Source organism: Dermacentor andersoni, chromosome 10 (assembly GCF_023375885.2).
Source record: "Dermacentor andersoni chromosome 10, qqDerAnde1_hic_scaffold, whole genome shotgun sequence".
NCBI classification, from domain to species: domain Eukaryota; kingdom Metazoa; phylum Arthropoda; class Arachnida; order Ixodida; family Ixodidae; genus Dermacentor; species Dermacentor andersoni.
In genome coordinates this window covers 52215135-52232406 of record NC_092823.1, presented here as the reverse complement: position 1 = coordinate 52232406, position 17272 = coordinate 52215135, and the positions used below count along the sequence as shown (strand labels likewise).

The following is a 17272-nucleotide window of genomic DNA, read 5'->3' as shown; positions in this document are numbered from 1 at the left end:
CATATCTAATAATTCCTTATATTCAATAATTTGTTACATATTTTTTTTATAATGAGATGCAACTATTTGCTTGTTTCATCAACAATTAAAATGAACCACACAATGTTGCATTGTTTTTGTTATATCCGATAATTCATTAATTTCATTTTCATTATACTGAGGTTTGACTTTTCTTGTTTCATCCAGAATGAATACCAATGACACAATTTTGCATTGTGATGCTAAATGAAAAGTATGGATTTTTGCAGTAATGCAAAAGGCAGCATCCTCAGTTGCTATTACAGCAAATTGCGATGTGCTGTTTCACAGTAGTAGATAGTGCCGGCATTCCTTTCACTGAAACAACTACTCTTTGGTCCTGCACACTCATAGACACCGCACAATTAACTGTGATAAATTAAAAAAAAAAAACAGAACGAGAAGGCCCATACTACATCAAAATTTGGTAATAAACAAAATACATTCCTAAATGCAACCCTAATACAAAATTTAAGCACATATCGGACAGCAGATAAACTGAAAAGGCCACTTATATGTGGCTCCCTTTTTTTATGCAGTGTTCAGTACATGGCAGTATGCAGTGTGGCACAGCTTGAATAAGCACCGTGACAATGTATGTATCAAGATATGATGTTCGGTGAAAATATTTAAATGAGACCTACTGATCACTGATCTGACTTATCAGCCCATTCCCACTATTAAACAGCCAAGAACTTAAGAAGCTATTGAGAATCAACTTCTGCTAGTTGGAAATAGGCTGATGATTCTGTTCAGCAGGATAGCTATGTATTTCCATCTGGATCTACGTCCTACATCAGCTGCATGCATCAATTTGGCAGCTTGTCATTGTGTTGCAATTCTCTTTTGCTGTGTTCAATTTTTAGTTTCTTTAAGTGATGTCATATTGTCATTTTCTCGGTTATCATTTTCAGTTGTACGGCATACTTGCTGAGCTGAATTCAGGATTTGAAGCTCGTGGAACAGCCATTACCTTTAGGTTAGAAAGAGCTGGAACTATAGGCCCCATGTTGTATTCCAACGTGTTTTTGTTATAGATTGCACTGTGGCTTGATATAATAGAATGTCTGGTTGAATTAGCTCATGTTCTTTAGATTGTGGGAAGCAACCATTCGCAAAACCTTGTAGTAATTAAAAGAGTGGTGTGGCATTAAGCAGAACAGTACCGTGCAGAGATCATGGAATTGCTCAAGCTTTGTTGAATCTCTTGGCTTTTTATCTGAAATTGTATCTCTTGTACATATGACCTTCTGCACTGCAAACTGTGAAGTGATTGCCACAGTTTATCTATTTGGAATGAGACCGTGTTGATCAAATCTGTAGGCAGAAGTGACCTGGTGGCCATTTACAGCGTTGCTAGCATTTTTAAACTCTGGCATCTATTTACAGCCATGGATAAGGCATACAATGCCTGCTTCAGCTCAGCACTGTTGGCTGTCACTTCATTACCTTCTGTGTACATATGTTTGCTTTGCTGTTTCTGTGGACTTGCCATAATGGCTTCATTGTTGCTGTGTATGATGTGCATTCTAAGATGACTTACTCCATTTGGCATGTACTTTATTTTGTAGTGATATTCATCATATAAACTGCATTTCATTTCTGGGGTGCACTAGGTAGGTAAGCAAAGTTAACAAAAAACAGTAAGCGCATAGGTAATATTCAACATGGGAAGTGGACACTAGACAGATAAGAATTTATGTGTACCAAAGGTGCATCTAAAGATAGCGTTTTCAAAGTAGAGCTTTTAAACTCTAATGGGTATCATTTACACTTTCACAGGTGCAAGGAATATTATGGTTCTGCATCCACTGAAATTAAACACCTTCTAGGCTCTCATTTTGCCACACAATGATACCCATCAACCTTTCTGCATTTTCTTTCTTTTATTGTGTGTGCCCGTTTCTTTTTTATCAGGAAGGCTATAAGATGCTTAGATGCACTTATTCGTGATAAGGAAGTGCAGTATGTGCATAACCCTACATAAAGAAAATGCATGAAAGATTGTAAGAGTGTGTACATTTACTCATATGTCATTACACATTTGTTGATTTGTGAGAACTGCTATATACAACGGCAAGTTACCCAGCACCTTATCACCTATGTAGCCCGGCTGTACTGTTTACTGCTGTCGGACTACTGGCACTTTCTATTGTGTACGGGCCATGAAAGTGAAGACGTACGTCCAGTCCAACAATGCTTGCATTGGGGACATTGGCTTGCTTGCTATCAAAGATAGAAATTTTCAACTTCTACAAGCTGCAGAGGTTTTCTTGTGTAGAGTAAGCAGGTCTACTAATATAGGTTTTGGCAATGATGACTTTTGCTTTCTGTCACAATTGACAAAGTTATGCTCTCTAAAATCTTGTCTTTAATGCTGTGCCACGCCATGAATCACCATTTGACAGCATTCCAATTGGTTTCAGTCTGACTGTGCTGGACCGTGTGTTTCTTTGATACTGCAATGATATTGTTGCATGATCTCAAACATTAGGATCTCAGTTTACCATGCATTAGCTTTTCCATTGCTAGATTTCGGCTGCAACTGGTATCATTTGTTTGAGCATCTGTTCAGTTTGCGAAAATAGTATTCATTCGTTGCCCATGACTACATGTTTTTCATCTACCCTGATAATCTGCCCGAAACATTCAGTGCCATTTACAATGATATTGTTGCATGATCTCAAACATTAGGATCTCAGTTTACCATGCATTAGCTTTTCCATTGCTAGATTTCGGCTGCAACTGGTATCATTTGTTTGAGCATCTGTTCAGTTTGCAAAAATAGTATTCGTTGCCCACAACTACATGTTTTTCATCTACCCTGATAATCTGCCCAAAACATTCAGTGCCATTTACTGATTAAAGCCTTGCAGTACAGCCCCACAGTGAGAGCAAACATTCAGAATATGTAAGTAAATTATCAATTTTATGCATCGGTTCATTTTAAATAAGCTATAGAGCCTGAGTGTTACTTTGTATTTTCCAATTGCCATTTCATTTTTATACGGTGTGTTTCAGTAGTGGCTGCTTGTGATTATTGAAAATGGGATTTTCGACAAGATAAGTATTCTAGCCAAGATTCAAAGCAGGACATCAGAATTTGTGTAGTACTTGTGAATAAGATGATCAGTTAACTTTAGTTTACGAAAGCATTTAAATAATATCGAGCACAGATATTACTGTGTCTGAATTCAAGCCTGTCAATGCTCAAGGCATATCTGCTAAGTAAGAATTACAAGACTAGCAGCTGTTTCAAGATATTCGTTCCCAAATTTGTGGTGAAATGCATTCAAATTCCAAGTGACATTCTGCCCAACTGAGTGCACATTTCTTAAGCATTGTGTGGCTTCCTTTCCATAACTGGAATAAATGTCATTATGTAATGAAGCCGATTTGTGATATTGGTTAATTAGTTGTGGTATTGGCAAATAGCACACATATTCTGATGTCTACTGCTGCAAACCTTGACCAGCAAAAATTATCATTGTATCTCAGATCTACTTTTGAGGATCACACAATTTTCATTAAAATGCCTTATATATATATTTTAGGAGAATTTGTTGTTGGGCGAGTTGGCTTTAGCTTAGGCTAAGGCCAAAACCTTCAAGCAAAGTGTATTTTAAATCGCTATACATTCAGACCTGTTTGGTAGCCTAGCAAATGCAAGCGCACACGGTACTCATTTTGATCGAATAAGCTAAAATTTGTCCGAAATGTTATTTGAAATAAATATGCTATTTAGACCTCAGAACACTCACTGCTTTGCATGCAGCCACATTGCTTGTCTCTTTTCTTTTTTGCATGAAACTTCTAGTTTGCAGCATGGCTATGCTGCATGCAATTATGTGTACTGTAGATTGGGCTGCGCAACTCCATGTTTAGCAGTGTAGTCATTATTACAGATGTTCACTGAATTCCCTGTTTTCTTTACAGTTTTGTCTTAAGTTGGAGCGATATTTTGGAACCTTGGACTGTGCCATTCATGTGCTATTGCCACTGTATTGTAGTGGAAGTAAATGCATGTTATGCCAATCATAATTTTATTTGTTGAAGAAGCAAACTGTTTCTATGATTTGAAGCGATCACACTCACAACGTAATTACAGTTTCATTCCTTTGTGTATTTTATCCAGGAGACAGGTTTTTGCCAATATCTTTCTTTTTTATTCTGTGCCACAAGCCAGACAGATTAGAATAAAGAGAGCCACGAACTTGAACTTTCATGTGTGTTGAGTATTGTTTGCAGCTAATACAGCTGTAACACTTGTAATAGTCTGGAGTACTGTGCAACGTTTTAACCTTGTTGTCATATTTAAGTTTTTACAACTTTATTTCTAGAGAAACAAGAAGAGCAGGTATGAGTAAATAGGCTTGAAAAGAGATTTTATATAAACAATACTGTTAGCCAGTAGGATTGGATAACGTTTTGTGAATAACACCAAAGTCTTGCGAATCTAGGTTTTGTTCTCTATTAGTATAAGACTGCATCTCGATTTCACGTTACATTCGTGCTGTGAGGCTGTGCTACAACTTTAACTCTCCTTTTTGCAGGCATCGCGCTATCAACATATTCTTAAACGTGTACACTAATCTCTGGCTTGAAGAGGAAAATGTTGGCCAAGAGCAGCTCATTGATGACCTCACGGTGAGTGGGCATTTTTAAATGCACTGAAACTGTCGTGAACATGGAAAACATTAGATTTTCATCAAAGGTGTCATTCAAGTCAAAGATGCTCATGATTTTTTTTTTGATTGCACATCTCCAGAATTGGCAAATTCAAATAACATGATAAAAAACCATTAAGGCAAAATATAGGTCAATCTTAATTTTGATTATTGTTCCCAAATCACTTTTGCATCACATTTACTACAAAGGGAACCTCAGTAAGAGAAAACAAAAATGTAAGCAGCGGATTCACCTTGCTTGTAATGGAAAATTAGCTCCCTCAGCTGAACATACTTCAAAGTTGGAAGCCACACGCAAACACAAGGAGCACAGTGAGCACAGTGACATTGAATTAATTTAAAACAAAGTGAGGCTAGGAAAACACAAACACTAGAGAGTGGCTTGCAACAGCACAGTCAACAAAACAAGAAGATGATCACCAATGCATGCTGAGCTAAGCTTACTGGCAGTGCCAGTTGCACAAACAAGCATGTGGAGCATGAACATACAACAACAGAAGAAAAGATAGTGCAAGCTTGCATGCTCCTGAAAAATTACAGGAGTGTGGCACGCACCGCTATAGTGGGCACAGATGTACAGTCACAAACGTAACTTTGGAACAAGGGAGCAATGGCTTGGCACATATATGTGCACATATATATGCACATATATGTGCGCACCGCGGTAGTTGGTTCAAGCAAAGCTGTGACGAGCCGGCAAGATGAAACAGCACATCTGGGTAAAAAAATGTGCGGCAGGATTTTGCCACGAACATCGCCTGCAACCACCAGCCAAGGTGGTGAAGAAATGCCACAAAGCCAGGAACCACAGCGACTAGATCTGTGGACACCACAAGAATTTCGTACAAGAGTATGTGGGCCTCAAATAGCTAGTTGGCGTAATGCATGGGTACAATTAAGGCCACATACTCTTCCAGTGAAAAAAACAGGAGAAATTGTTAAGGAAAATCAGTTCACTTAATAATTGAATGATGCACTTGAAGATATCTTGGTAGCGTCGGTTGTTTCATTGTGCAATGCCGTAGAGAATAGAGCTGGTGACCGCCATATGTATAGGGGTAGTGCAGATGGTTATATATACACTGATATACCTGGCTGTCCTGTGTTGAAATAAGTGAAAAGATAGCAACAGCATGAGCCAGCAGCAGCAGCAACAGTCAGCGAAGTCCGGCAGGGTTCGACACGAAAGCTTCGCTTTAATAAGACAGCTGCGAGGATGAAAACAAAGAAGGGGGACAGTTCTCGCAAGATGAAACAGTGGGAGAGGAGCCGTGGTGAATGGACATGCATCCCAGGGGGGCTCACCCGTCTCACGCTCGCGGACAGTTAAAATTCAGAGGTAGGCCCGACATGCAACTGCGATTATCTGTGTTAATAAGCCACATTTTCATGTGGAACAGACAATGCTGCCACTCTTTGTGTTGCACGTTTTGACCTAGGAGTAAGTAACCAGATGACATCAGTAGTCCTGAAGAGACAAGAGAGAGAGAAAGGATGCATAGAAAGGCAGGAAGCTTAGCAAGAGGTAGTTCCGGTTGGCTACCCTGCACGGGGGGAAGGGTTAAGGGGGATAAAAATAGAAAGAGAGTGGAAGGGGGAGGTAGAGATAGAGAGAGAGATGAGAACAAACAAACCGCATACACTATAGAGCAGTAGGGGGCGCCATTCTTAAAGTTTATTGTGAAGGCCCGTAGTCCTTAGCGGCCTTAGTAATGCGAGTAAGGTGACAACTTTTAGGTTTCGCACATGCCGAAGTAAGAGCATGGTATTTAAAGGATGGTGCACTGCTACTGCCTGCACTTCACTGCCTAAGTTTATTTTATGCACACCGTTTTTCTAGCAAGCCTGTCTTTTTGACTTTGCTGTTAACTGTGCAGGTCATAATAGCTGGAGTTAATATTTTTTGTGTCAATCTTTTCAAATGTTATGCCTTTCTTACTTTTGTGCCACCTTGGACAGGATGACACGTTTTGGCTAAGCATTTTAAATATTTTACCGGGGGAGCTTTTCAATCGCCGAGACTGATTTAGGAAATGTTTCTATTCCCTCATTGTTTTCTTTCTGTGGCTTGTAGTGATATCAAATAAACTTGTTTATCTTACATCGGTCCTGCTTTTCTCGCAGACCACATTTGAGGAGTCTGAGAAGGAGCAACCTGCTGAAGAAACAGAGGAAGCACCCGATCCCTTGGTGCAGCTTGTTGTGGCCTTCTCAAGAAAAGCCACGACTGAACACAGGTTGGGAGATCAGGACCGTGTAACAAAAAAAAAAAAATGCATGAAGGCTGTTTTGTAATACTGTGTGCAATTGCCATGGTCACATAGGATATCAGGAGAAGTCAAACAAATGGAAGTTATGAAAGAGGCACAGGGGAAGGTCTGCATGAATTGGTGGCATCTGGTAGAAGAAAATGAAAGCCACCATGTTGTTCCTTCGTAATGTAACATTACGCACCCATGGTTACCGTAACACTGATGCCATCTGCACCAGATGGCGCTAGCATATTGTTGGTTTCGGATCTTGGAATGTTTGTGACATTATCCAGTCGGACTGAAAAGTGGAGTTGCACCAGTGTGCAGTCTTGTTCATTGGCTCTGGCTAACAAATGAGCTGCTTAGTTGCATATGCAAAATGGGTTTGCTCTCGGTGCTTGTGAATTCCGTGAAATGTTTGGCTATGCTAGTAATATGCTCTTTTTGTTCTGTGTAATTTCAGTGGCGTCAATCCCGAGGATCCTCTGTACATGCAGTATGCCTTCATCTTTAGCCAGGTACATATGACCTTTATTTCAATTACATTGTCTTCGTTCTTAATTTTTACATTTCAGTGGTGAAAGAATTTCTTTATCAATTGTGGGCTGTGAGACCTCTCACTTTTTGTAAGGCTCAGCTTTCATTTTTTGTTATCTTAATGTGTCGCATTCTCCAAAAATTTATCAGATGTTCTTGCCCACCTCATTAAATTTCTTATGTAGATGGAAAGTTGCAATGAAAATTGGAATAAATCCCTTAGGTCCTAAGTGAAGTAGTACATTTGAATTGTTCTAATGGTCCTTGCTCTTTAGTTACCTGTTCTTATAAATTGTCTTGGGGAAATGAAACCAATGTAGACTAAGACAAGAGCTTGATGCTCGGTAAATTAAATTTCCTTTTATGCTGTGTGTTCCTCCTCTCAGAGCTGTGGTGGTGCCGAAGAGGAAGAGGAGGAGGAGGAAGGCGATGAAGAGTCTGGGCCTTCGATTCATGTGAGGTTATTTTGTTGAAATAGTTAGCAGACCTTATTTTTTGTCCTAACATACTACCTCTGCTGGTGTAGAGATCGTGCTTGTCTTCTAAGTTTGCTGCAAAATAGCTCTGGCTGTGCCTTTTAATCCATTAGTCGCACGATAACACTGTGTTGTTGGCATGCATAGGAAACTATAAGAGCTCAAGTCGAGGTGTGAATCTCTTGGGTAGAACCAGAGGGAGTGAAGACCGTAGGGAATTGATTCAAAGCTGTGGAAGTGACAGTCTTTACAACAACAAAAAAAGCACCAAAGAAATTAGGTGTTTTAAATGTAGTATGGGTCTAATTTTGTTTTTAATTGTTTAATAATGTGGCAAAGAAAGCATCCCTTTCGTGAGTGAGACGTGTATTACCGTAATACTGTCTAACACTTTGTTTTTCACTGCGCTGGAAAATTTCGTACAGTGACATAACTGAAGTGCAAATGAGGACAAACAGGTGGCAAGTACTAAAGGAAATATTGGAAGCATGTATACAGGGAGAGGCAGACAAGATGGCCGACCAATAACTTGCACAGTTGTCTATTCTAAATGATGTCTTGCTACTTTGTCAAGCACATTTTTTTTGGCTTACCAGAATGGTCTGTAATAGCATGATCTGTAACATAGATAGCGTAACACTATTTGCTGTGAAATGTTGCTGTCTAAATTGTCTTTTATGAGACGTACACTGGTAGCAAGGCAATGAAGACCAACATTGTGGGTATAAAAAAATGAAGAATTCCATCGTGGATGATATAAAAAATGAAGTGGCACAAAAGTTTGTTAACTGTAAAAAATAGTGGTTGGAAATGGCGGTGAATTCACACAAACTAATGAGAGAAAAGAATAACAGAAGGCACATTGTGGTAAAGTACTAAGATGTTATCACCAAGGGAAAAGGAAAAGATCCTGTGTTGATGCCGATGTGAAAATAAAGTTGAAAACTAGCATGCACTCTATGTAATTCAGACAAGTTTACAGTAATGTCCATGCAGTGAAAATCATTGGCGCTGCAAACAAACACTAATTCTTTCAAGTGTTAGTTATGATTGCATCATGACTTCAATGATTGCACCTGTCTGATGTGTATTTCTATGTTGATGCAACAATTGTGACTTTACTGAATTTTTTTATCATTTGCTGCAACAAAAACAGTTCTTTATCAAAAAAAGAATAGATGTGCAAACCCGTGTGTGTATATTTTGTAGAATTGTGGACATAATAATTATTGCCACGACCTCAAGCTAGATGTATATTTCGATGCTTCCATTTGTAATTTCACTTGCTGGCTTGCACCTTTTCCTCAAGAAACTGCATCCTCGTGTGAAAATAATTGTTTATGTCAAAATGGTTTGCAACCATGATTCTGTTATAGAATTGTGTACAAGTTTGCCTGAATGATTTCTATAAATCCTGTTGGCCTACATGAATGAGGCGCTCAATTTGCTCTATGTTTTGCACGGACTGCATATTACTTTAATTTAAATAAGGTCCTGAACACCTTTCTTACCCAGGAAGGATTTTGCTCCTTCCAGAGCTATCACACTGCATGTTTATGCATTTTGGATATGCCTTCGCTTAAGCTACAACTGCCCGAGGCATAATGCCTGTTTTGGTTATCTTTGTTTGGTCATAGCATTTGTCTTTTTCATATGTGTGCATTGATTCTTTAATTTTGATGTATTACTCCGATCTGCCTATTTTTATTAACATTTCTCTCTCCTCTCTTTGCTTCTGGATGCATGTCAGGGTCTTCTAGTAAGTTTCTAACAATTTCTTTGTGTTGTGTTTGTGTCTGGTGCTGCATGTTTGTCATGTATTGTATGGTAACTGTTTTGCGTTGTTTTCAAGTTCTTTTCCAAAAAAAACTGCTTTTAGCGCTCTTGAACATGCAATATTTGAAACTTAAATTAACATGAATTTAAATATGTAATTGCTTACAAGGAATTTGATGGCTGGAGTTCTAAAATATTGAGCAACGCTAGCTTCTGTAGAAGTGTTGTGACCATAAGAAACTCCTAATATACGTCCCTTCGTAAATGTTCAGTATAGTATTTCACTGCAAATGACGCACTCTTAGTCAGGCACTGTATCATCATGTTTTCCTAATTTAGAGACTCCTATAATAGCTGACATTTCATGCTGTAGTTAACACTTGAGTACAATTAACCTTTATTTATGTTAAGAATAAAAAAAATATACACACATATATATATATATATATATATATATATATATATATATATATATATATATATATATCTTTGTGTGGCTCGTGCTCTGAAAGTTTGTTATTTGTGTTACACTCCATAAAGTCTGTTTTTAACACATCGTGTGCCCGCAAGAGTGGAGAAAAAAATTAAACACATTTGGACAGTCACTTTTAGGAAATCCAGGCATTACGTGCTCCTACATGTCTACTTGGATGCTTCACACTAACCGAGCACGCCTTGCGCTTGTTTTGACTAACCTGCCATCTAACACTTCTCTCTTGCATGCCGCCAATGCTGGCCCAATAGCAAAAATTTCGACGACTCAAGGTAAGCAAGCAGTTATTAGGAAAGGTTCTGCTAATAGCTTCAACATGGCTTTTTATAGGTTTTACAAGAGCAGAAAATGGGGGCCGTAGGGGAACAGCAAAGCGCGTTACTCGATGAAGTTAGTACATATATTTGGAAATTAAAAGTGAGCACAAGAATAAGAGGAACACCTGTTCTGTATCTTCCTTGTCCATGTTAACCTTGTGTTTGTTTTTAACTTCAAAGCAGAAACAGCCTTACATTTATGCTGTCTGCAATCTGTGCCCATGACACACAGGTACCTGAAAAAGTCTATGGAATGTAGAAGCCTCAAGAAATACCACCAGTCTTGCACAATGTACATACAGTACATTCGCAGCAATAGCTGCAGCCTTAATGGCTGAAATGTTTGCCTTTTTGCTCCTACCTAATTTTATTTACCAGTCTTCAATGTATATGGGGAGAGTTTGACCAGTGTGAGTAGCTAGAAAAAAATGGTAGATGACAGTTGTTGGCAGCAAGGGAAGTGTGACAACGAAATTCTTTTTTTTTTTCATTGTATGTGCTTTGCATTTAGTGCACGAGGTGGTTGCGGTAAGGAGGAAAGAGGGAGCACCAGACGAACAATTCATTATTTTTCCAGATTTATATGTGTTTTGCATTTGAAAGTTAGATGAACCTGATGCTTCAATGCTGAAGCAGCAAGCCTAGCGTTGAACTTTGCTTCGTCTACCGCTGCCTGAATCTTGTGGCAAAACATAATACAGATGTGTTATGCCGCTTTATTCAACATATTTTGAACAGCTGGCATAGCTTTGCAGTAATATTCCTCTGCTGTCAAGTGGGCTGAAATCAAATCATGAGGTGGGGTGGGATTATTATTATTTTTGGCTTGTGGGCGGTTGGTTATGTTCACAAACACTACATCACTTATTTATGGGGATTTCTGCATAACAGCTAGCATAATTAAAAAGCAATTAAAGACTGTGAACGCAATTTACTGTCTTTTTTCTTGTGAGCTGTACGCTGCCTCTCTAATTTCTAGCATGCAAGCCAGAAAGTATTTAACACCCCGAGAGTATTTAACTTTTTTCTTGGTTTTCGTGTTCGAACAGCTCTTATGGATAAATGTGCGCGTGCTAATGCGTGTGTATGAGTTTTTTCCTGATAATTTCTCTAACGTGCAAGCACTTGCCCCTGTGTTAGTACTTCTCTTATTATTGTCACAGTGCTGAGTTATTTAAATGCATAAATGTTTCTTTAACTACTACTACTACTACTACTACTACTAATACTACTACTACTACTACTACTACTACTAGTAATAATAATAATAATAATAATTGCAACCACTACCGCTGCACACACAAAAAAAGAGTGCACTTAAAGTTTTTTTTGATGCATCTGGTCACAGAAGCTTCTGGAACAATGATATAAAAAGTGTATAGTGAATTTTTTTGCACTTTAGCTCTTTTGCCTCGTATCAGAAGTATCTATATGGTGCTTTCAGATGGAAGTGAAGGCTGCGCCTTACATTTCCATGCATGTTTCAAAATCCCAAGCTTTGTTTTTCCATTGCTCCTGTGCATTGCAAGCTTTGTGTGCCTCGCAGTACTGCAAGCTTTGAAGTCGTAAGAGTTTTTCTGGACATAGCATGTCCATAGAGGCACAGTCAGAAGGTGAACTGCCGTATCTCTTTACACTTCATGCTGTAAATCATTGTGAAGGATAAAACTGCTGCTTGGAAAGCTGATAAACTATGGTTGCAATCAATGTAACAGCTTTCAATATGGAAGCTACACAATTTGGTTAGCAGTGGCCACAGATCAGTAACATAGGCTGTCTCTCCTTATGATGCAACAGGAGCAAGAGTTGGAGAAGCAACGATTGCTGTTTCAGCAGGCACGTCTCGCTAGCCGAGGTGTTGCAGAAATGGCACTTCTCTACATTTCTGCCAGCAAGGGTGAGTGTGTGAATGGGATTTGCTCTGTAATTAGGAAGACAGAAGCCTATCTACATAAAACCCTGATATAGTAGACACTTGTGCGTGATTGCCTTTACCCGGTAAAAAAGAAAGGAACTTCACAGAGAGACCTGGAAAATGCTTTTATGTTGTCGGGAGGGTGAGCTGTTGATGGCCAGGCTTTATCAGTGCTTTAGCCAAGCTTCTTCTAAGCACTGCAAATGCCTAATGCATAAATTGGAACTCCTAGGTGTTCTTGTCGACTGTTACTGCAAAAAAAAAAGAACAAACGACTTTGCAGAGCTTTTTGTCTTTAAATGGGCAAGTGCAGATTTCATTTCTTGATAGCTCTGAAGGCATTTTCTGTTTATATTGCGAGCCCACAATAGCAAAATTTGCGGCATTTAGGTTGGTATCGTCAGCTGAATAGGCGGGACAGAAAAGAAAGATGCTACACGAGCGATCATCCTGTTAGTTAGTGTTGTTTTCATCTTGGTGCCATGCTTGTAGCACTAGTTTTCACTAAGAAATCTCAAACCAATCCACCTAGCTCATTGTTTATGAGAGGTTTAGGCTTGGTTGGATTTTATGCTTGGAGTGTGGCAATCAAATCTGACCACAGGGAGTGTGGCTGAGCTAGTGGAACTAGAGTGACAGCTTAAACTAAGTTCATAAAGTTGGCTTGACAAATTTCACATGAATTGAACGTAGGCACCCTAAGGAGGACCGCTGGTAATGCACAATCGTTAACAGAAACATGCAATGACATAACTGTAACACCTTCCACATTAGGTAGCGACAATCACTTGCGTTAGTGGCGATGCAACATGCACAAGCCTTAATACATTGGCTATCACTTTGGTCCCCATGTGGCAATTTCAGTGCAGTAAATTTAAATCACAGACAGGCTGATTATGGTGAAACAGTCTAAATGCATAATTTCACGAATAATGTGTGTGCTTATAACTAGGTTGCATCGAAAAGGTGGACATTCGTGGATTTCCATTAAGCCTGTCAGGAAGGTACATTCTCTTCTTAATGGCAAGTTGTGTAGGTGATGCATATCATTTTATATGTTTAGGGAAAGAAACAACCGTGATGTTATATTACTGTACCTGTAGCCGTAGTTGAAGGTCTTGTAGGTTGTGAGCGATTAACAAAGATAACACGTAGACAAGTTAAACAGTAACAAGAACACAAAAGTGTATTACTTTCTTAGTTACAAGAGCGCTCAGACATAATACACCAGTGTCTTTCCAATATGCTTTTTACTTGACGTCTGCCCCATTTGCCATCTGCAAGGTGTCATTGTTTTTTCCACTCTCTGTGAAGTGTCTGTCAGCGGATAAAAACAGTTCTCGGTGTGTTTTCTGTGGAGTCACATTGGTCCAGACAAACTGCGGTAGTCCAGACAGGCTGTGACTACATGCATGTATACAAACCTGGTCTCATCATTGCTGTAACATGACAGTAGGGTACAGAGCTCACTCTGTGCTGGCTTGAGGCTATATAATTCTTCTGAGCACTTCTTTCCTTTTTTGTAGTCTTCTTTCTCTCCACTTGCTCTAAGTACAAAATTATCAAGACAGAAAGAAAAGGCACAACAACAAACCATAACCGGCATATTGTCCACATTTCCCAAAGGGCTGCCACATGAATGATCATATGGGTTGCTCAGTCAATTGTACATAAAATTTGCAATTGAAGATGTTGTTTGAGATCACTCGAAAATATAAGTGGCTACTCCTAAACAAAAGACTTGTTTTCTAATATAGCTCGCCTTCAGCTGTGTAACGAAGACACAATATTTCCTCAGGTTGCCATGGTCCAATGGTGATTGAAACCCTGAAGCTTGGCATTTCTCTTCTGAAAGGAGGCAATCAAGAAGTCCAAATGGTAATGCACATGAAAGTGTCAACTGAGAGCTTCAATGTATGTTATGGTCCTTGTGCCCTTGCATATTATTACCATATAATTCAGTCCTGTGTGTCTGTTACATATTTGTACCCTGTTTACAGTCAGATTAACTACGCAGTCAGATGCATATAGTATTGTGCTAAGGTCCATATATCAGTGCATCATCAATAAGAATGCTGATGCGTTGATGTGCAGCATGGCCTTAGTTGCCTTTGCGCCATTAAACCAAAATTAATTAAATAAATTAAAATAAATTAAATTAAGTTAATTAGAATTGTACTGTACCAAGCAGCACCAGGATTCCTTCAAAAAGCATCTTTTCTGGGTGGAATTTGTTAAGTTTAATTGAAAAAATTGAAAACAATGCCAGCATAGAAATAGCCAGGTGCTTATGGCAGTATTTTCTTCCTGTAAGATGGAGATAGGTAACTATGCTGCTTAAATCTGTCACTTGATAATCCAAATGGCTGGTTTTAATTTTGAAAGGTTGTACTACCATGGCTGTTCTCTGTAGTCAGTAGATAAAGCCGTATCTCAGTATAATGAATGTAGATGTAACCAATTGTCAGCTATAACAAAGTATGTACATCTTAAATGTTTATTGCCAATTTCAGCATGTAAAGAATATATACTTATAGCAAACATTGCATATACCAAAGATAATTTCGTGTTGGCTGCAACTTTGTTATAGTGAGGGTTAACTGTATATTAATAGATTTGAAGTTGCAATTATTTTTATATGGACAGACGACCTTCATTGTTTTGTAACTTTGTCTATACACCATTTCAATGCAGCAAGGCGATTTCATGTAAAGGAAACGTAGCTAGATTACTAGTATAAATTTACAAATTGGTTGATGTTTGCCACAGTTCCTATTAACGTGTAGTTGTCTTGCGCTTGAGAAAGACACAAAAGAATTTAGTTCTTTTTTGCCTTTTCACAGCGGATGCTGCAACACCTCAAGGAAAAAAAAGACGTTGGGTTCTTCACTTCCATCGCTGGATTGATGAACTTGTGCAGGTGAGGCAACTAGTGCCAGACTGCTATGTTTCTTAAGTGAAGCAAGATGACTCAAAGTGTTTATGACTGGCCAAACCACTGAAAAAAATGGTGCTCAGCTATTTCAGTCACTGGGTGCATAGTAAACGGTAAAATTTATTTTCGAAGCTTTTCACATTAAACTTGTTGCACCTTGGCTTTTTATATCGTGTCAAAATACTAGACATTGCACATGTGTAGATAATTAACAGCATTTCGTTTTCTGTAATTCACTTCAGCTGTGCCACGGAATGTACTGCAGTATTTATTTTTGTAAGGCCAAGCTTGACCAGAAAGCCTATCAAAGAGGGGAAATACCATGCATAAGGAAAAATTTGCAAGCAAAGTCCTTTATACATATAGGAGGCAAACTGCCTAGTTACCTGACCCGCGAGAGGCCAATCTTTTTTGTGAAGTGGCACTTCTTGTTTCCAATAAGAAAGAGCTCAACGGAGAGGATGGATTGAAAATGTAAACAAATGCTGAACACCTGTTTTACAAGTTTAATTCCTTCGCATCAGTTTTGCCCTACCGAATCCTCTCCTGTGGTTGCAATCTGGAGTTTCAAGTGTAGCGACAATCATAATGTGGCTTTGTTCGTTTCTTTGAGGTCTCAAAAAGTTAGTCCCAGTGTTATACGTGTTTGTAGTCACTTCCTTTTTGTCAAGTGAAGTGCGTTGCCTCAGGATCATGCGAATGTCTTAGCCTGTCACCCTTTCTTTTGCCTCGACATATTGTAGCGTGCTGGACCTGGACGCCTTTGAGCGCACTCAAAAGGCGGAGGGCCTGGGTGTTGGGGCAGAGGGGACGGCAGGCGAGAAGAACATGCACGATGCTGACTTCACGTGTGCCTTGTTCCGCTTCCTGCAGCTCCTCTGTGAGGGCCATAACTTAGGTGAGGGGGAGCTGCTGCGTTCTTTAAATTTTCTTTGATTGAGCGAGATGTTTTGTTTTGCAGTGTGTATAAACCCTGTAATGGATTTTGTGACTCGTTCTCAAATTGTAGCGTAATATGCTAGCCCCTAAGCATGGTGATGTCCTCTGCCTTAAGAATCTTGGCAACAACAACAACAACAACAACAGCAACAACAACAACAACAACAATAATAATAATAATAATAATAATAATAATAATAATAATAATAAGAAGAAGAAGAAGAAGAAGAAGAAGAAGAAGAAGAAGAAGAAGAAGAAGAAGAAACAATAAGGGGAGGGGGGTATATAGGCCATGTAATGAAGTGAATACTACATTCAACTCACTATATACCTGAAGCATGTGTTATGTGACGTATATAACATCTCATATACCACATAATTTCTTAGTGTTATGCAGTACTGGGGAAGGCGTGGGTGTGCCCTTTCTCAAAAGTATGCAAGCTGCATTGCGTGTGACCTCCAGGCTTACTACATACCGTATAAGAAAGTCCTGTGGTGGCATCATAAGTTCCAATGTCCTGGAGAATGAAAGGGCTCTCAGGAGCGGCGCAAGGCCTGCACCGCATAGCTGAACAACATATATGGGGGAGGCTTGGAGGGGCGTGTGTATTGTTGTCCAAAAATTACGCCTTTTAGTTGAGCACTTATACAAGTGTCACTATTGCTAGGCCTGGCTCTCTTGGCACATGAAAAACGTAGACATAGGGAGCTGAGGAACATAGGTTGCAGGTTTGTAGCCTGGCAATTATGCAGTATAAGCAAATGAATACTGATGAAGCACCAAGCTTTTCTGTATTTATTTTAGAAGAATAACAGAATATGGCTTGATGAGGTCACTTGGAAGCTATACAGCAAGATATGCCTCATATGCATATGTACCTTGTAAACTATTCAAAAGCTCTTGGTTGTAGCACTTACTGTGCCAA

The 17272-nt window shown here is 39.1% G+C and overlaps 1 protein-coding gene across 6 annotated transcripts in view; it reads left to right on the top strand.

The window, feature by feature from the left end:
- The window catches only part of RyR (Ryanodine receptor), a 314977-nt gene that overhangs the window by 240910 nt on the left and 56795 nt on the right, over window positions 1-17272 (top strand). For 4 of the 6 annotated variants that reach the window (XM_055062323.2, XM_055062321.2, XM_072284846.1 and 1 more), the window contains exons 88-96: window positions 4572-4665; window positions 6831-6943; window positions 7422-7476; window positions 7882-7950; window positions 10492-10512; window positions 12355-12454; window positions 14271-14350; window positions 15316-15392; window positions 16151-16305. In XM_055062323.2, coding sequence (XP_054918298.2) covers window positions 4572-4665; window positions 6831-6943; window positions 7422-7476; window positions 7882-7950; window positions 10492-10512; window positions 12355-12454; window positions 14271-14350; window positions 15316-15392; window positions 16151-16305 — 764 coding nt within the window. The remainder of the gene's footprint in view (window positions 1-4571; window positions 4666-6830; window positions 6944-7421; window positions 7477-7881; window positions 7951-10491; window positions 10513-12354; window positions 12455-14270; window positions 14351-15315; window positions 15393-16150; window positions 16306-17272) is intronic. The other 2 variants (XM_055062325.2, XM_055062324.2) reach the window with 1 other exon arrangement.